At 32.0% G+C, this 21245-nt stretch overlaps 2 protein-coding genes across 3 annotated transcripts; one reads left to right on the plus strand and one right to left on the minus strand.

Annotated features, from left to right (window-relative positions):
* Positions 1-1986: 1986 nt before the first annotated feature.
* LOC104879725 (transcription repressor OFP6) lies at positions 1987-2502 on the minus strand. Its single transcript, XM_010653550.2, has one exon. The coding sequence runs from the start codon at positions 2500-2502 to the stop codon at positions 1987-1989; it is 516 nt and encodes a 171-aa protein (XP_010651852.1).
* A 16445-nt stretch (positions 2503-18947) lies between these two features.
* On the plus strand, positions 18948-20778 carry LOC100258627 (uncharacterized). Of its 2 annotated transcripts, XM_010653549.3 has the most exons (3): positions 18948-19284; positions 20170-20361; positions 20443-20778. In XM_010653549.3, exons 1-3 carry the CDS (start codon positions 19045-19047, stop codon positions 20599-20601), a joined length of 591 nt encoding a protein of 196 aa, XP_010651851.1. In that variant the 5' UTR covers positions 18948-19044; the 3' UTR covers positions 20602-20778. The 2 variants fall into 2 exon arrangements, with proteins under 2 accessions (XP_010651851.1, XP_059593659.1); XM_059737676.1 differs by having other exon boundaries at positions 18968-19284; positions 20170-20778.
* Positions 20779-21245: the final 467 nt, after the last annotated feature.

The following is a 21245-nucleotide window of genomic DNA, read 5'->3' on the forward strand; positions in this document are numbered from 1 at the left end:
TCTTCAGAATGCACACACAAATCAAAAAACAAAAAACAAAAAAAAATTAAATTTAGTCAGATCAGTGTGTGGGGCAATTGGGATTACCACCCTAGGCTCCATCTAAAGATCTTGTATGAACATGTACCACTGGTTCAGAGCCCATTCTTGGTTTGAACCACATCCCTTCCATCCTTGGGCATCTTGACCTATAATTGTTAATGAATGGTACTTTTGGTTTGGCTTCCATTCTTCCAAGAAGACTAGGTTTGTGAAGATATCAAAAGCAGAAAAATGAATCCCTACTTGCATAGAAAGCGAACAAGGGTATTGATTGGGTTCTTGCTTCTATAGAATGCAAACTGTAAAAGTTCCCACATGTGGTGTTTGCCCTTTGTTGAATGGAAACAGAAGGTCCATAGGACCATAGGACCATAGAACATCTCTGCAAAGGCAATAAGTTTGGCGCGCATGGTTGGTAAAATGGATGACAGGAACATTTGCAATTGAAAGTGACAGGTAACATGAAAGCAAACAAAAATTATTTTCCTTTTTCAAGCAAAAGGATCATAGTATGGAGATTATTCTGATGAATTGTACAGGTTGCAGTGGACATAGATCATTGTCACATGGGATTACTTTGGCTGGCTTGGGGGTGTGCTTATAGATTATCCAAAGGCCAACTTGGAGTCATACCATTATGCTTATAATTTTGCTTTATATCTTTCTAAATTTTACTAATCTAAGGACTATATACATATACTGAATCATTTTAGTGTGGACGACATTATTATGAAAATTTGATCAGGGTTTGTGCTATACTAATAAAGAATCAGAGCTTCGACCTTGAACTTACCTACCAATCTTGACTGAGGAGTAACTGCCTTAGGTTTATGCATGATTGGGCTACCTAAAACCAAGTTTGCTGCAAGTCCAAAATTTAGATCTAGACAGCCATTTTCTTGATCAATTTTGTTTGTGTTTCGCAGGCTGTCAGATGTTTTAATGTTAACAAATGAAGACAGTCTTTACGGCTGTAGCATGTTAGCTTTGATCATCGAAAATTTCTCCATTCACTGAAAATTTGAAAGACCACAAGGGTCAAAAATAAATAAATAAATAAAAAACCGATGTGCAGATAATGTCAACAACATCAGCTTCTATATATTTTAGCAAAGGGAACGCTAATTGTCATATTGTCTACATTATGGCCAATATTTTTTGACTTGACTATCGAATCAAAGGCTTTCCTGAATTAAAATATGAAGAAATGCTTTGTTTTTCAGAGACTTTCCTGTTTGCTTCTTTGACATATATGCTGTGAAATTTTATCGTCTGTTGAATGTATCCCATGTGTGCATTCACAGAAGCAAATTGGAGAGTCTCTAGTTTGTGGTGAATAGAAATTTTAGTGCCCAATATCCAAATAGTACCTCAGTCAAGAACTACCCTTAATGATCACACAATTAACTTTGATATAATCATCCATTGCTCTTTTTCATAGTAAAAAGGAACTTCATAAATCTTTATCAATGAAATTACAAAAAAAAAAAAGCATCATCAGAATTACCTTAACAAGAAATTGGTGATAATCATGAAAGTAGCAGAGCTACAAACCACCGCCCCCTGCCCCCCAAAGCCCAGAAACAATGAACCAAATCAACATAGTTGAATAAAAACAGCATAAAAGATAGCCAACTACTAACTCATAAAGGCTACACAGAGAGTAGTAAATGCCAATGTTTGGGAACTCTATAGAGTCACAAGAAAATTTGAAACATCACATCATTCATCATCAAAGCTCTTTAAAACTTTTTCCTCTCGACCATTACTATATTCAAATCCCAACGCCTATCTTTCCTCACCCAACACCCCATTTCCTAGAAGGTAGGTCTGTTGAAAAAAACCATGTAATGGAGAATAAATCTGATGGTCCATGGATCACCTTGTCCATTAAAGACTAATAAAACCATAACTTGCAGTGAGTTCCTCTCGCACGTACCATATCTAAACTTGGTGTGACAGCCTTTCTGAGATGACCCCATTCCAGATCTCCATGAAAGCTTGGATAATAACATCGTGGTGACAAGGAGAATTCAGCTGAAGGAAGCAGTTGAGGAGCTCCTGAAGATCCCCCTTTGAGAAAATCTGTTTCTCCAGGATCATTTGAAGCATAGATTGTCGAAAATCATGGTATGGGTCATTGGAATCCTTAACAACAGCGATGCTTTCGCTGAGCTTCTGGCTTGGGCTGATCATCTTCTTGCACTTGGGATCATTTTCAGGCTCCGAAGGATTTGAACAAGTTTCGATATTGAGAGAGAATGTGGTGGTGGAAGTGTGGTCTCCATCACCTCTCTCCCAAGAACTTGATGAAGAAGGACAAGGTTTCGGCTTCTGGAAATGGGAGGTTCTGGGCCTTGGTGTTGGGTTGACTATGTCTGAGAGCTTTGGCCTTCCACACCCACACCCTCTATTGGGTGTGAATATGCTTCTGAGCAGCTCTTTCTTGTTGGAAGACATTGTAGAAAAGAGAGAGAGATTTATGAATTGGGAGGGTTTTGTAGGTGAAAGTCCTTTTCAGTTTTCAAGATGGGAGAGAATAGGGGGGAGAGAGAGAGAGGGGGCGAGGGTTATAACTTGTAAATAAGAAGGTGAGATTGGGTCAGAGTCCTTTTCAGGATTCACCACACTAACCCTCATTCAGATAGATTTAAGGAACATGAGGTGGTTTGTATGGATAAAGATTGTTTTCAAATTCATCTTTATCCTGATTGGTAAAATAGAATTTCATAAATAAAGAGAAAATACCTATATTATTCAATTTTGAATTTAAACAACATTTTCGCGTGTAACATATAAAATAACTGTCTTTCAAAATGATTTTTTATTCCTTTAAAAATTAAGGAAAATATAATAAAATTGAAGTTCAGGAGTGCGAGATTAAAGGTTGTTCCAGCCTGCATTGGAATCTCCTTGGAAAGTGAACACCATCTTCAAACTTGACCTAACTTACATAACTAAACAACAATGAATAAATACATGATCAATGTAAAGTAATAATTATTGGTCAAACGAGATTTATTAAAATAAAAACTTGGCTGATTTGAGTTCAATCATCCAAATAAAAATTATATTTAGATTAATTACTAAAAATAAAATTTAGAATGAAAATTTTGTTTATATGAAAATTAAAATGTTTGCATTTATTTTCATGTCCTATAAATTTACAAGTTTGTTGGGTGAAAATTAGTTCTGAAATATAAACTAATTCAACCCCACTTTGGACGGGAGAACAACTCCTTGAGCAATTTGGGTAATTGGAAAAAAGAAAGGGCATTGAATTCGATGGGTCTTAGGTTGTGAGATCAAACAATCTCAACCCAAATTGAGTATCTAATAAATAATTATATTATTTTGTATAAAAAATAATATTTAAGTTTTATACTATATGTTTTAAATTTATTTAATTTTAAGAATTTAATTAATAATCATGTATATGTTTTTCTATATCTTCTTGTCAAAGAAAATGCAATAGGCGTTAGATGGGTGGATATCTCCTTCTCTAGTATATGTGCCTGCAATATCAAGGAAAACTGACGATTAGGATATCATTTAAATTTTCCTATAAATACTATTACATCCTTGTATCTGAGCAAAAAACTTTAATCACACAAATCATAATGATAAGTCCCCTAAAAGCAAGTAATCTAATTTTTCTCCTTTGAATAATTAAGAAGCATATTTTGGACTTGGATTTCCCTGATAGTGGGCTGTTCCTAAAGAATAGCAATAACATACAAACATACATATACAAGTGTTAATGGCATATGATTAGAAGGATGGTATACAACAAAATGGGACAAGTCCTAATGCGGGAGCATACGGACGATAACGAGAGAGACCAACCATAAAATCTTTCATTTGAAATTTAATCGGGGTCAATTTTACAGCTATAGTTAGGTCTGAATCATGCGAAATAGCTTAGAGAAATGGTTCGAAAAATCAACCAGAAGAAGATAGCAAAACATTGCCTGATTTCGGCACCTAATACTGAGGTATCAAAAAGCCAAAAAAATTGATATATTATAAACCCACTAAATCACTATATCAATTCCCATTATATTTCGATATTTCGACAAAATTAAGAGGATAAAGCATGGTTCAATTTTGAAATAGAAAAAATCAACACCAAAATCAATAGATATGGAATTTTGATACTAGCATTATGTCGATTCTATTTTGATATTGAACTGGAAGCATATTCGTCTTTCGACTATGAATATGAGGGCAATGCCTATTAAAGTAGCAGGGTATTTTTGGTAATAAAAGGTTTGGTTTGTTGGAGTTTAGTTAGCCCTCTTTTGTTTGTTTGTTTTACAGGTTAATTGGTTGAGCTGGTAGTTTGTTGCGTGTAGTTGTCTCCAGCCACCATAAAAGCCTCCTTTTTTTTACTGATTTTCCAATCAAGAGAAAGAAATAGAATCCTCTTCCTCTCATGCTTATCTCCAAGTTTTCTATTGATTTTTCATGCAATGATTCCCGGTGAAAATTAGAGAAAAACACACATAATTAACGTGTTTCGATCAATTGCCTACGGAATAGGGAAGAAGACTTTCATTATATCTTAAATTAGAATTATATAAAAGAGTATTTATAATAATCCTTAGGTAATAAAATTTCAAAAATACCCTTAAATAGTACCACAGGGGCAACACTCCTATCGTTCATCCTCAACAATAAAAATTCAAGCTTGAATAACAAATGTCATCACTCTGCTCCAACATTTGCCCATTTTTCCCCATGTCTTTCACTCAATATGAGTCACATACTACAACACTTTCTAATATGATATCAGAGCAACAATACTCTATTTTTGTCATTTTCTTCAAATGACTCAAAGAGGCCATAATAATAGTCGTATGGTGGTTGGGTCTTCTACGCCATCACCTTTGGAGGACTCTAGCAGTCCATTTTTCCTTCATAATGGATATCATCCTAGTCTCATCTTGGTTTCTCACCATTTGACTGGAACAAATTATAACACTTGGAGCCGAGCAATGTTTATGGCTTTAACAGCCAAAAACAAGGTCGGGTTCGTCAATGGTTGCATCTCTCGACCCGATGACGAAGATCTGTTCTATGGAGCCTAGACCCGGTGCAATAGCATGGTAATTTCTTGGATCCTAAACTTTGTATCTCGAGAAATTGCTGACAATCTCCTTTTTATTGCTACTGCATTCGAAATCTAGAATGACCTCCATGAACGCTTTCATCAAAGTAATGCTCTTCGGGTGTTTCAAATCAAGAAACATCTCATTGCTCTTCATCAAGGATCTCTTCATGTCAATACATACTATACTCGCCTTAAAATCCTTTAGGATGAGTTGAAAGACTTCTAATCGGTTACTGTATGTCACTGCGGTGGTATGAAGCCATGGATGGAGTTTCAACAGCAAGAATGTATCATGCAATTTCTAATGGGATTAAATGATTCTTATGGCCATATTAGAACTCAAATCCTGATGATGGACCCCTTGCCTTCAATTACAAAGGTCTTTTCACTTGTGGTATAAGAAGAACGTCAACGGGTCATTAATCAAGTGATCTTGCCATCTTCCGATTCTTCCGTATTAGGTGATCTAAATTCAAATTTCATCAATATTAGTGTGTCAACTACTAAAGGAAAACGTGATCGCCTTGTGTGTACTCACTGCAACTTGCCCGAACACACTGTCGATAAGTGTTATAACCTTAATGGTAACCCACCTGGCTACAAATTCAAACCAAAGGGGAACCCGCCAAGATTCACGTAAATCAAGTTAGCTCATTAGTTGGAGATGGAATAGTCATCCCCTCATCGAAGACGTCTCTCAACACTCTGACCTCCGATCAGTGCAATCAGCTTCTTGCCTTTCTAAGCTTCCAACTTCAGCTTAGTTCTTCTAGCACTTCGGATGTACAACCTTCTGGGCCATCTGTGTCTAGTTTCAATGGTAAATTCTCTTTATCTTCCACTATTTCTTCATTTTCCAGTAATTTTTTTTCTAATTCTTGTGTTATCCAAGACCATACACAGGGCAAGATGATTGGGATGGGTAGAAGAGTTGGAAACCTCTGTCTTGAATACAAGGAATGTTGTTCCCAAATCCTGTTTTGCTCCAATTGTTTGTAATAACGTCTTTTTGGATCATAGTACAATTTGGCACTTTAGACTAGGGCATCCTTCTTATGCTAAGATTTCTACAATGAAAAATGATCTACTTATTATTCAAAGTTCTGAGAATACTTCACATTACTCTATTTGTCATTTGGCCAAACAACATCATTTGCTTTTTACTTCTAATTCTCTTTCAGATTCCCATTTTCAACTTGTTTATTGTGATATTTGGGGCCCCTTTATACCACTTATACATTAATTCACACTCAATTTGGCGTGTCAATTAAATCAATCCATTCTGATAATGCTCCAGAATTTGCATTTTCTGAATTTTTTCAGGCTAAAGGCATCATCTCTTATCACTCTTGTGTAGACACACCACAACAAAATTCTGTTGTGGAACGAAAGCATCAACATATACTCAATGTTGCACATGCATTGTGTCACGCCCTAAAACTCACTTTAAGGGATGACGGTCATTTCATACATCAAACCCAAAAGCTCAAAGTGGAAATAACACAATATTCATCTTATAACTGGGAATTACCAATTACCAATTTCCTGTTCAGAGTAATAAAATAAATAAATTCTATGATCCTCAATTCTCAACTTTAAAAACTAACACATCAACCAAAGTGTTATTGTCCAAATAACTTCAAACTCAAATAATTTAAACATGAACTAAATTTTAACATATAAACAATGTTCAAAATAAAGTTTGAACCAAAATCCTAACAAGAAAAAAAATTCTCCAACCTAGCTATCACTCCTCGCCCCAACTGAGGTTACCTGAAAGATTATCAATAAAGGGGGATGAGCTCAAAGCCCAATAAGGAACATTAATACAGTTTTATGGATCAAACATTTTCAATCATGGTTGCAAATAGGAAATGTAACATATACTTATTTTCATAAAAACTTTTGAGTTCAAAATACTAATACATTCAAACTTTTCAATAAAACTTTCTTATATCCATTTCAAAACAATTTCTTATCAAAATCAAAACAAATACATTCAAAATATTTTTACTTTGGTTATCGAATAACAAATTGTGCCCAATTAGGTGGGACTTCACAAATGAATGGCTAGTTTCAAATTTGTTCTAGTTAAAGTGAATAAAACTAAACGTTAACAATTATAACTCGTTGACTAAGGTCATAAAATCAACTATTATAACCCATTTATTAGGACCGAAAATGTCAACAATTATAACCCGTTGACTAGGGTCATATAATCCAGAGTCAAACACTTTATGTCATTAATTCAAACTTACAAAACAAAATATCATATCTCTTCAATTTTTCACTTTTCATAAACAAAGAAAATTTTCAAATGTATTTTGCATACAAAACACATATTTAATCCATGCGAAAAGATAAAAATAATATTTTTACACATTTCAAAATACAATATAAAAGAAAATTATTTTATTTCATAAAAATCTGCATTATTTTCTCTTACCGTAAATAAGCGCTCAAAAACTTGAAGTATTTAGTTTAACGAATTTACTCATCACCTAACATAATATCATACACAATTATCTAAAGGTAAAATTTTGACAATCCTAAAAATATTTTATTTAGTATTAGGGATCCTAATTAATTTCTCATGCTAATATTATTATTACCCAATATTATTTTCAACTTACTAAACAATAATAAATTAATTTAGTAAGTTTCCAAATTATTGTAAAATTCATTTTCTTTCCTAATCTTACTTTCACTATTTATTTCTTTATATACTTAAATTAAATTAAAACTTATACAAGAAACTATTATTATTGTTCCCATAATCTAACTGTCACTTAACTACAATTTCACCCCCACACCCCATTATATATATATATATATTATTACTTTCAAAGACCCTGCAACACCATTACTCCAAGCCACCAACTACACCCATTATTATTATAATAATAATACCACATTTTTCTTCTTCTTCTTCTTTTGTTTCTTCTTTTCTTGACGTCCACACGCATCCTTTTTTTTTTTTCTTTTAAACCTCTGCTACACCACACACATCTACATTGTTATTTTTTTCTTTACCGTTCTAGAAAATCACACGACTCTTATTTTATTTGTTTATTATTTTTTTCTTTATAGATCTATTCATTTGAGTAATCAAAATCTGTCAATCTCCATTAATAAATCAAATTATATTCATAAATTTTTAATCCTTTTGACCTATAAATTAATTAAACGAACTCAAATAAAAATTGAAATATTCTAAAGAATATCTAAAGTGTTCAAAACTAATTAATGAATATAAAATATAAATTTAAGGATTAAAAAATCTTACCTGAAAAATTGATCTTCAAACCCTAAACCTCCAAATCTTCAGCCCTATGCTCTTTGATCTTTCTGATCTCTGTGTAAAAAAGTTTTCTGAATAGAAAAGATAGGAAAAATCTAATTATATATCTAGGGGTTTTTAATATGAAAAGACTTGTTTACCCTTATCAAATTACTTTAATTAATTAATAATTTCTAAATTATGATTTTACCCCTAAATTGGGTTTAGAGCAGTACACATTGCACTTCCAATCTAATATACCTTTAGTCTACTAAGGGGATTGTCTTCTTACTTCTGCTTACCTCTTTAACCATACTCACTCTCCACTTTTGTCAAATAAGACACCATTTAAGTTGTTTTGGCATAAGAAACCTTCATATTCTCATCTTCGCATATTTGGTTGCTTGTGCTATGGGTCTACTCTGACTAGGCATCGTTCTAAGTTCTCCCCACGAGCCACTGTAGTTGTCTTTCTTGGTTATCCTCTTGGTTACAAGGGTTACTAGCTCTTTGATCTCATGACTCATGATGTCTTCATTTCTCAAGATGTAATGTTTCATGAATACATTTTTCCTTTTCGATCCAATTCTCCATCAACCACTTATTCTGATTTTTTTTTTCTAATCGTGTCTTACCCTTTCATTCCTCGATTATGCCTCCACCACTTGATAATTCTACCTCCTCGTTTATACCACATAAAACTCACAAGACACCTTCCTACCTTCAAGATTATCATTGCTACTCTAATTCTTTTTTTTTCTCCTCTACATTTCACCCTCTCTCAAAGGTCCTCATCTATGAAAAGTTATTTCCTTCATATTATGCCTTTGTCCATGTTGTCTCCTCACATGTTGAACCAACCACTTACTCTCAGGCTATTCTCATTTCGAAATGGTGAGAAGCAATGAAGTCTGAGTTGCAAGCTCTTGAAAATAATGGAACTTGGTCTATTACTTTTTTCCTATTAGGCATACACCCAATTAGATGTAAATGGGCTTACAAAATTAAATATCATGTAGATGGTACTTTGGAAATATACAAGGCCTACCTTGTTGTTAAGGGCTACAATCAACAACAGGACATTGATTACCTTGACGTTTTTTCCCCAATTGCCAAGCTTGTTATAGTCAAAGTTTTTCTTGCATTGGCTACCATTTTTTGTTGGACTCTTGTCCAACTTAATGTCAATAATGCCTTTCTACACGATGATCTCTTAGAAGAGGTGTACATGTCATTGCCTCTTGGTTATCACCGTGAGGGGGAATCTTTGCCTACTAATGTTGTTTGTAGACTTCATAAATCTCTTTATGGTTTGAAGCAAGTCTCACGATAATGGTTCTCCAAATTTTCTAGTGTTCTACTTGCAAATGGCTTTCAACAATTAGTTGTTGATAGTTCTCTTTTCATTAAATCTACAAAAGTCTATGTTCTTGCTCTTTTAGTCTACATCAATGACATAGTTATTGCCAGCAATAATCCCCAACAAGTAAATAACCTCAAAAAGTTTCTTGATGATCATTTTAAACTTAAAGATCTTGGCCAGCTAAAATATTTTTTGGGGCTTGAAGTGGCTAGATCTGTAAAAGACATTTCTCTTAGTCAACGTCACTATGTTTTACAACTTATGTCTAACACAGGCCATTTTGGTTTTAAGACACGAAAAACTCCAATGGATCCAAATGTAAAACTCTCACAAGATGAGGGAGAGCTACTTACTGATCCATTTCAATATAAGGTTAATTGGGAAACTTTTATAGCTCACTATTACCAAACCAAACTTATTTTTTTTTTGTCAATCATCTCAGTCAATTCCTAGCCAAGCCAATTGTACCATATCTACAAGTTACATATCGGGTTCTTCGGTATATCAATAGCACAATAGGACAAGGCCTATTCTTCACCTCATCATCCACTCTTGATCTGAAATGATTTGTTGATTCTGATTGGGCTTCTTATCCAGACAACAGGAGACCCATTAGTGGTTTTTGCATTTTCATTGAGAAATCTCTAGTTTCGTGGAAATCTAAGAAACAACACATTGTTTTTAGGTCCTATGCTGAGGCAAAGTATAGATCTATGTCCAATGCTACCTGTGAATCAATGTGGTTGCTTACTCTCTTCAAGGATTTGCATGTTGAGCACCAAAAACCAGCAATCTTGTTTCGTGATAACCAAGTTGCCCTTCATATTGCAGCTAATCCCGTCTTCCATGAACACACAAAACACATAGAGATAGATTGTCACCTAGTCTGAGAAAAGTTTCAAAGTGTAATGATTAAAACTCTACATGTTTCTTCCCAATACCAAGTGGCGAATATCTTTACTAAACCATTGTTTCCTGCTCAGTGTAAATTTTTACCCAATAAGATGGGAGTACACAATATTCACTACCCATCTTGAGATGGGGTATTAAAGTAGCAGGGTATTTTTGGTAATAAAAGGTTTGGTTTGTTAGAGTTTAGTTAGCCCTCTTTTGTTTGTTTGTTTTACTGTTAATTGGTTGAGCTCGTAGTTTGTTGCATGTAATTGTCTCCATCCACCATATAAGCCTTCTTTTGTACTGGTTTTCTAATCAAGAGAAAGAAATAGAATCCTTTTCCTCTTAGACTTATCACTAAGCTTTCTAATAATGCCATAAAGAAAATCAACACTAAATCTGATACAACCCCCGAGACCGAAAATGGATTGCAACAAAAATACTGTATCGATTTTGGTTCAATATATATACTCAAGTCCAGATTTCAAGAAAATTGATATAGAAAAACATTGGGTATGACATTAAAAAAAGATCAATATTTGCCCTACAATATCAAAAAAGGTGACACCTCGTACCAAATTCACTTTCAAGCACTTTACGATCATGAAAACAAATATTATAGGCTAAAAGTGTATCAAAAGAAGCATTTTTGCTGAATTTTACAACTAAACTTTATTCATTACTACTTCAAAAATGTCATACTTTTCGAGACTATTCCAACACTAAATACTCAATCTTGATCATTGGAGGTTTGGAATTAGGGCAAAACAATAGCATCTTTGGATTTTCAAGGTCTTATTTCACACAAATTAGATTTTCAAATCCTTAATTCTTTTAGTTGTATCAAACTAGAAAAATATATTTTAAAAAATAAAATTTTTTATTTTTATTAAAAAAAAATTAACAGAAGTACACAACCCACTTGACCTATAATTAAATTGTCATTTTTTTAATGACATTATTTTGTTAAAGTTTCCAAATTTCATGACTTCAATACAAATATGTTTGGCATAAGACTCATGGTAATTAATTAGTTTCAAACCAATAATCTTTTAAGCAAAATTTCCAACCTAGTCTAATGCATTAACAATAGGCGCTATATATATGATTATAAAAAGGCTAAATAAGGGTCAAATTAATTATACCCTTGAAGAATTATTAATTTTCCTAAAAGTTTAACTTATTAGGTTCCATAATGTATATCATACTCTCAAACACTCTCTCTCACTTGTGGCCCATTAGAAATTAATGTTTTTTTAATTTTATCCACCTATAAATTGACTCATTTTATCAATCTGTAGGGTATTCAGTTGCTATTTCTCTCCCCTTTCTCGTTACTAGATTCCATATTGAGTTTCTAATTTTCTCGTCTCTCTTTCTCATTGTTAGATTTTATTTACCAATAAAATGATATAATTTAGCATCTTAAAGGCCTTAGTGTTTAGTGCGTTTTTTTTTTTTTTTAGCAAATCCTATCGTCCAATATAAGATATCATTTTGGAACTTGCTTCATTACATGACTTTAGATTTATGTTTTTCATGCCTCTCTTTAATTCTCTTGAGTATTGTCTCTCTCCAACATTATGGTTATGATTACCTCATGTGGTATTTTCATCTCACATTATTTTATAAATAACTAAATTTCAAATTTATTCTAAAATATTTAGTCATAATAATCTTTATTCTTATTTAATTTTACTATCACTATGATGTTTACTAGGTTTATGAAGATTGTGAATAGATTTCAAGCTTTAGGCATAATGGAAAAAGTCATGAAGATTTTGAAATCCCAAAGAAATAGAAAGTTAAGGTGATCATCATTCAAGAAGCCAATGATCTTTCAAAGATCCCACTTAAAGAACTCATTAGGTCACTCATGACTCATGCGATGAACATGAACAAGCATTAAGAGGTTGAAGTAAAAAAAGAAATGATATATCATTCAAAACTTCAATAATTGATTATAAATAGGAAGAAAGTGAAGACGAAGACCTTGATCTCTTCTCAAAGAAGTTCATGAAGTATATTAAGTTTGAGAAGATTAAGGGGAAAAAATCTCAGTCAAATAAGTCCTCAAGTTCTAAAAAAAAGAAGAAAGCAATGGTGGCAACATGGAGTGAAAGTGATATAGACTCCATGAAAGAAGAGTGCACAAATGAGAATGTCAACATGTGTTTCATAGCTTTAGAGGGTCATGAAGATGAAGTAAATTCTGCAACTATAAAAGATGAATTACAAAACGTTTGTGAAGAATTATACCTTGATTTTGAAAAGTTTTCTTTGAAAAATGTCGCTTTCAAAAAGAAAAAAATTTTCTCTTGAAAATGAGCTCAATGAGCTTAAAGAAAATTTTAAAAATATTAATAAGGAAAAAATATCTTTTGAAAAATAAAATGAGTTGAAGAAGAAGAATAAGTGGTTAATATATTCTCCAGAAAAATTCTCAAATGGTCAGAAAGCCTTTAACATGATCTTAGCAAGTCAAAAATATATTTTTTTTATAAAGAAAAAAAAATGGGTTACAAGACTCATAAAAATGAAATATACTACAAAAACTATTTTGTGCAAGAAGCTTCAAGTATTAATCCATACACTATTTGCAATTTTTTGTGGGAGATGAGGACACATTAGTTGTATTTGTCCTTTAAAAAAATCTCCTCATGTTGCTCAAGATTCTAAATTATTTTGGATTCCAAAAAAAAAAAAATGTTAATCCTTTAGGACCCAAGAAGAATGATTACCAAAGGTTACCTAATTTGTTTTGTAAGGACCCATGCAAGAAAAAAGAGGATATGCTTACCTTGAAGACAATTGACATGAATTTTTTTCTTTTCTTGGAAATGGTATCCCTCCCATAGTTCAAAATATGTTAATAATGCAAAATATCATTTTATTATACATAAATCATCTTTGAAGAAAATATTTTAAATATCACCTTTTGATTTATCATTTGGATGCGAACAACCAAAATTTTCAAATCAAAAGAAAGTTTTTGGGAAAAAATTGATATATATGAATGATATAACATTTCTTAGTTTTTTTTATCCTTGTAACTGTTTTGTTGAAAATATATCAAAGATGATAATGAGCTAGAAATTGGAAGAAGAATATTGATGAAGCTTAGCTCAACATCAAGGGAAAGTGAAGGAGATTCAAAGGTCAAATGAAAATGAAGAAAACTCCACAACAAAGAGAGCAAGCAAATAAAGAATCTTCCAATGGAATGGAGATAATGTAAGTCTTCATCAAATGGATTATATTAATGAAAACTCAACAAGTAAGGTAATTTTTATTTTTAACTTAAATGTGTTTATTTGTCTTATTATCTTGTTGGATTGAAATTTTCATAAGGCAAAATTAATAATATTTTTAAGTTATGATCATGCATAAAAAGTGTGAAATCATTTTGATAAAATTGGTATAATTGCTAACTTATGGTTTGGATTAAAATGCATATATTCTCTTATTCCCTTACATTTTATTTTTTTTCCAAATCATGATTTAAATTGGAAATGTTCTAAGTTTGAACAAAGTTTTATTTGGAAAATGTTTGATATAAAAAAGATGGAGAAATAGTAAAATGATTTTATCCTGCATATTTCTATGAAAAATGATGATTTTTTTAATGTTAAAATTTATAAAATCATTTTTAGTTGATATCATAATTCTCTCTCCATGCTTAAATGAAACTTTTTATAAATAACAAAAAAATGGAGAAGTAATAATAGATTGCTAACTTGGGGTGAAGTAATTTGAAATATTAACATTGTTTTATCAATCCTATCAATATTGATTTTATGTGCTTAATTGGTCATATATACATATATCATATTTAATGTTTATATTTTACCATATTGCTAACCACTCTTTATGCTATTTATATTTGGTTGTATTTTTTTTTAGCACCCTTAATATACTTCTTAAAGTTCTTAAACTTGAATATCTTCATAAATAAAATGAACATTTATTGAGGGGGAGCATTTTAGCAACCTTGATTTTGCCATCATCCAAAGGAGGAGATTGTAAAACCAAGTTTTGGTTAATCTTGGTTTTGATGATAACAAAACAAGGTTTACAACTGATGTTAAAGTGTATTTAGGCAAGAAGATTTTTAAAGTGGAAATCACAAAGATAAATCAAAGTAAAAGAAAATCAAGAATGAGAAGAAGAAAACTTCAAAGAGAATATCAATCAAGGCTAATTCTCTATAATCTCTTTGTAAGGTTATTCATTCACTAGAATCATACATTTCATTTTTATTTAAGCACTTAAAATCATCCAAGTGCCTAAATCAATTTTATTTTTTTACAAATTGGATTATTTAATGTTTTTTATTTAGACCCTAAACCTAATCCTTCCTAAACTTGTTTTAAAGGGTTTTAAAAAGTTGAACACAAATTATAAAGTTCCAAGCCTCAAATCGAGGTCTTTTATGTACTTTATAATGCAACCAATTAGGCTAAGGAGGAGTCAATTGGGCTTAGTCGATCAAGGTGTACTTGTACTTTTTCACTTTAAATAGCATGTATTTAACTAGTCGATGTTAAACCTCAACTGATTGAGAGCCAATTGGGCAACGATAACCTCAACTAGTAGCCAGTTCGACTGGTTGGTCAATCAATCAACCCTAGACTATGTCTACCTGCTAGTTTAATTCCAACTCTTATTTACTGGCTTCAAACTTCTTGTTTTGTGTGGGGAAAGAATTCTAATTCAAGAGAAGAAAATGGTGCAAGTTGAATAACTCTAGATTTTGAAAGATCAAGAAGGCGTTAAATGAGAGAATGAGCAAGTCAAGACTCATGGAATATGAGGAAATATAAGAGGAGGATTTCATGAGTTTGGGATATGAGGAATGACCATTATGAAGTAAGAAAGAAGACACACAAACATGGACAATGAGGCATGAAGCAAATTTGCATGGAAATTTGGAACTCAAAATCTGGTGGTAACATATATTCTAAATTTGAGGTGAAATTTGGAGCACTTCCCAAAGTTTATTTTGGTCAAACTATATATCATTTAAAAGCTCTAGAAGCCAAAAATCCAACACTTCAAATGGTGCATAAATTAGAGTTAAAATGGGAAAGTTATGAATGTTTGAAACAAACTGGTCAAAGAAGAATGCTAAGTTCAAAATTCACTATGCATTTCGAACTCAACCCCTTGATTTCGAATTAGACCTCCCTCTTCCATTTATGAGTTCGAAATTGACTTAGAAGTCACTCAAATTTCGAACTTAGCCACTGGTGAGTTCCAGGACATGTCGAAACGAGTTCCAAATGCCTCCATCCAATTCGAAATGCCTTATATTCATTTAGAACTTGTAAATTTTGAAGCATTTTAGGTTGTATATGATTTTTCCTTGTAATAAGTGGCCAATGAGAGTGTGCCACGTGTTAAGCCATTGATGATACCATATAAACTCTCTTAGTTTTAGGGTTTAGGGATCTTCTAGGAGTTTGACATTTTTGTAGAGAAGAAGACAAGAACTTCAGTTTGTTTCTTTTCTTCTTTATTGAATATATATTCTTTTTAGTTTCTTTTTATTCAAATCATGGATTTTTAACTTATTGTAAATTGTGAATGTGACATCACCCCTATGAGAGGCTAAAAAGCCAATTTGAGGATTGAAGCATGAAAACCTAAGGGGTAGAAACTTATAGGAACAATAGGCAAATTATTATAACAATGAGATTAATTATTGGTTGGATTATAATTTATCAATTTTTTATCCTATCCTTGTGAGTCATTTTAGGGAATGATATAGTAGGTTATTACCCGATACTAGTGATTCTTGGTAACTCTTGAGTATTAGTTATCCTGATCTTCCTTATCTTTATTTGCCCCAAAACAAAGCTATAAGGAGCAAGAAAAGTTAAAAAGTCAAACTTTAAGCCAGTAATCAATCTCATTCATTATATGGTTTTAGGAATTTGTTTTAAAAATGAAAAATTAGGTTTCTGATGCAATTACGAGTTATAGAACTCAAGTTGATCGCAAGCGGCCAAGGATCCTAAAATCTAAGATCACTCTACTTAAGAAACTCTTGTTTTCTTTGTTTCTATACCTTAAGTTGGATTGTGGAAAGCCTCAGACTTGAATCAATTAAATTAAAAATCAATATTCGTCTAGTTATTAATTTAGTTTCTTTTACTTAGTTTCACTTAATTCACATATTGGTTTCTTACTTGAGGATTTAAATAAAAGTTAGTCATTTATCTTAGTATTGACAAATTCCATAAGTCAATCCTTAAAGACGATACCTAGAGTACTATAAAAGTCATAGTAACTCTTTCTCTGGTTTTTCTTGACCATAGTTGCTACATAAAAAGGTTTACTATTTTAAACAATAGAAAGAATCGATCACTAAGTGTAAAACTTGAAAGCTTGGTTTAGAGGCCTTGATATAGTGAAACCTCAAGCTTTGCATCGACACTAAATAAGAGCGAATGTTGGATGAGATTGGGTTGAACGGCTATAAATCTTGAGTTTGCATTTCTCTCTACCTTACTCTCTTTATTTGTATGTAATTCTCTATTATTTTTATTATATTGTTACTTATTTGTCTCTTACATTCATCATAATTAATATTTGTTATAATATGCAAAAAGAAATCATCATCATAAATATTATTTATGGATACTTAATTGAATTATTTACATGTTATGTCATTTTATAAATTATTTAAAGGAAATAATTTATTTGAAATTACTTTTTCTTTAATGATATATATTTTATAGTGTTATGTATTCTAGCCCAAACCTCATATGGTGTACTAACTTAATTTCCTAATACAAAAATAATTATTAATAATATATAAAATAAAATTTGAAATTTGTATTAAAAAAAAGTATTCCATTTACACGATTTAAAGATTATTTAATATTAATTATTAAAAATTTAAAATTAAAATTAATTTTCAAGCATTAAATAATTTAATATATAAAGTTATTAAAACATGCTTTTATATAAATAATTTAATTAAATCAAAGTCTAGAGGATTATATGGAGTAAGTAAATATATAATGTCAATTTCAGCCTTTTTTACAATAAACATATTATTTAGAAGTGAAAAAAATAAAAATGGTTATGCACAAAATGACTACAGATTATGAAAATAACATCATCTCTACTAGTATTTTGAGACAGATATACGTAGCTTTCCGAATTTTATGTTGCACCACCTAAAATAAGAGATAAGCCTTTTAATCTTCCTGCCTCGTCAGCCATAGCATTCTACTACTGACTAACAAATGTAATGGAGTGCTACTTGTCCCTTCTCATGGCCATAGGTTTAAGAAAGGCCATCCTAGTGGTAATTACCAAAATAACCCTCCATCGCTGGTTGCCTTGTTGGCCTCTCCAAGTTCCCTCCTTGATATTCAGCCCAACCCCAAGTTCAAACATCGAATTATTTAATTCGACTAAGGCAAAATTTAGTTAGCTTTTAACTTTTGGGGGAGGAAAGAAAACTCATGTAATTTAATTTGTTAAGTTATTGGTGAATTCAATTAAGACTAGAGACTATATTTCATTCTATAGTGATTTTGGAAACATTTTTACCTTTCTAATATTCAAAAATTTTATTTTTAAGTATTAAAAATTATACAAATACTTCTTCAAATCATTATCAAACATAATTTAAAATATATTTGACAATGATTTTATTTAAAATGATTTTAATAAAAGTGTTTTCTCTAAAAATATTTTTAAAAGAATCAATATTTTTACTCGAGATGTCTTTAATAGAAGTGTTTTTAGAATGATTACATATCAAGTATTTCTCCAAAAAGTATTATAAGTGATTTTTCAAATTTTTAAAAATGTTTCCTAAATTATCAATCATCTAATTTTTTTTATTTTTTTCAAAAACAACTTTTAGTCTAAAAACAATTTTTAAAATCATTGTCAAACGGATAAAAAAAAATCTTTTTCCAAAAAAACACAACAAAAGACTTTCAAATATTATAAGTGATTTTTTAGATTTTTAAAAATATTTCTTAAAATTTGTTAAACACCTAAGTTTTTTTCAAAAATATTTTTTAAGCTAAAAACATTTTCAAGAATCATTATGTACTAAATCTCATCTATTTATATCTTAAATCCTATATATTGGTAACATTTTTCAATTATTTATATTTTTTTCTATAATTGTTGAGGAGAGCGAAATTCCGGGCCCATGCAATGGGAATGATGTTAAAGGTTAGAGGGCAATAAAGTAATACAACAATTATATATCATATTTCCTGCTGTGTCCTAGACTCAGTAGCTTAGTATAATGAGTTTATCTCCTGGAAAGTATGAGCAGCTTGGATGTAAATTTTGGTTAGAAATTTAGAATAGCTAGCGATGGCAGGAGCTCTGCTGGGCACTTGTTTCTCATCTGCTTCTCTCTCGATAAATACTAGGGAATTCAGAATCGGCAGCTCTGCTTCTACTCCTCCCTCCAAACCCAATTTCACTTGCTTTAGAGTCAGAGCTATCAAAGAAAAAACTGAGGAAATCAGAACCCCCTCTCCTTCTCCATCTTCTTCACCTTCAGCACAGGAAATTACGGAGAAATTTGGACTTGAAGCTGGTCTCTGGAAGGTGCCCATCTAACTCCTCTTTCTTCTCCTCGTTTTCTTTTGATTTTGGTTGGTTGTAATGCTGCAATTTTATTGATTTATTGAATTATTTCATACTGCTACCGCCTTCTACAGTGAAGCTCTGTTTTCTCCTTTTTCACTTGGATGAGTTTCAAGGTTTTATATATTCAATTACCCTCCTTTTGGTTGGCGAGAAAACTGAGGAAAACATAGAAGAAAGCACGATTCTGAATCCTGAGTTCCACATTCTTTAGGTTTCCGACGAATGAAATACTTGAATAGAGAGTTGAATGGGGGATATTGCTGTCTTGGGTGCCGAATAAATATTCAAAAAAAAAAAATTATTTGATTTTTATTCTGTATTTCTATGCAATCAATCTGGGGTATCGGAAAACTCCCTTTAGTGTGGTGATTCAGTGGTTGCAGAACAAGAAATTAGTGCTATGTTAATAACAAAGTGCAGTCCCAGAAAATGATAGGCAGTGACTTCATTCTATTATTTTTAGATTGCTACTTCCTTTTTTTTCTCTCTTTTTGAGGCATAATCTTTGAATTTTTATATTTGTCTTTCCTACCTTTTTCTAAGCAGCCAGTCGACTAGCCATGGATTTTAAAATATATTCAGCATTTCCCTCACCAAGGAAAAATTTATGCTTTGCATCTGTTTTTATTTATTTATTTTTTTTTCCTCTATTGAATACCATTCAATAGAATCAGTAGAATATTAATGGTAACTCTTCAAAAAAATTTAAATTAAAACAGTGTAGTAAAATTAAGAAAAAATTTGCATCTTTAGATGAAAAGGAATTTATGTGTAATAATCTTGTGGACCATAAATCTAATTCCTGTATTCCTACTTGGTGTTGAATTTATTGAATGAGTGTAGATATTCAGCTCAAAAGATGAAGAAAAGGAAGGAGGCAAAAGAGAGAAATCAAAAGGAGAAGAAGCTAAGGAGCTGCTAGCAAAATATGGGGGAGCATACCTGGCCACCTCCATTACTCTCTCCTTGATCTCCTTCTCCCTCTGTTATGCACTAATCAATGCAGGAGTGGATGTCCAAGCTCTGTTGCAAAAGGTACTTGAATTGCAAACTTTAAGCTTCCTCCATACAAAAATAATAGGTTTGGGAGCAATGGTCTTGATTGCTGAGTTGCAGGTGGGAATATCTGTGGATGCGACTGGGGAGAAAGTAGGGACGTTTGCATTGGCATATGCTGCACATAAGGCTGCATCTCCTATAAGGTTCCCACCCACCGTAGCTCTCACTCCCATCGTGGCCAGCTGGATTGGGAAGATAGTTGACAAGGAGAATTAACTTGTATGCGTATGACTACCTCCTCCTACCTCCTACCTCCTAATGTAATATGCTCTCTGTTTTTCCTTTTTAATATGAAATCATTCTTTTCATAGTAATGTCGATGCTTCTGCCCGCCTGAACGAGAGTACAACTTTGCATTCACAATAATCTGAATCCTTCAAAATTTTATGTCAAGGCCATCAATTTTTTTATTGTTTTAGGCATGCAACCAAGCTGCTACATGTTGGAAGTTCTGCATGGCAGGATTATTGGTACCTTTTTTTTTGTCAACCCATTTCTTGTTAAGCTCACTGTGGTCTCTAAGTAGCTCTGCTAGCATTGAAGCTAAGGAATAAGAGAAAATTACTTCTGGTTCAAACCTAATTCATAGAAAATGAAACAGGTAAATTTGAATTCAAGTTTTTCCTGGACATGGACAATGTAATATAAGAAGAGCACTCATGTCTCAGTTTATGAGGAAGCATGAACCACTTAAAAAGGTGTTTAAAGGCACTAGACATTCTGATAATCCATGGTGAAATGTCCCAGGATCACACTTAACTTAAACAGCAAAACTATAAGCCATTGACAAGCACAGCATTTACTTAGGATACTTCATTTTTAAAAAGTAGCAGGTTAACCTGATTTGAGCAAAACAGCAT

Source organism: Vitis vinifera, chromosome 6 (assembly GCF_030704535.1).
Source record: "Vitis vinifera cultivar Pinot Noir 40024 chromosome 6, ASM3070453v1".
Classification (NCBI taxonomy): Eukaryota; Viridiplantae; Streptophyta; class Magnoliopsida; order Vitales; family Vitaceae; genus Vitis; species Vitis vinifera.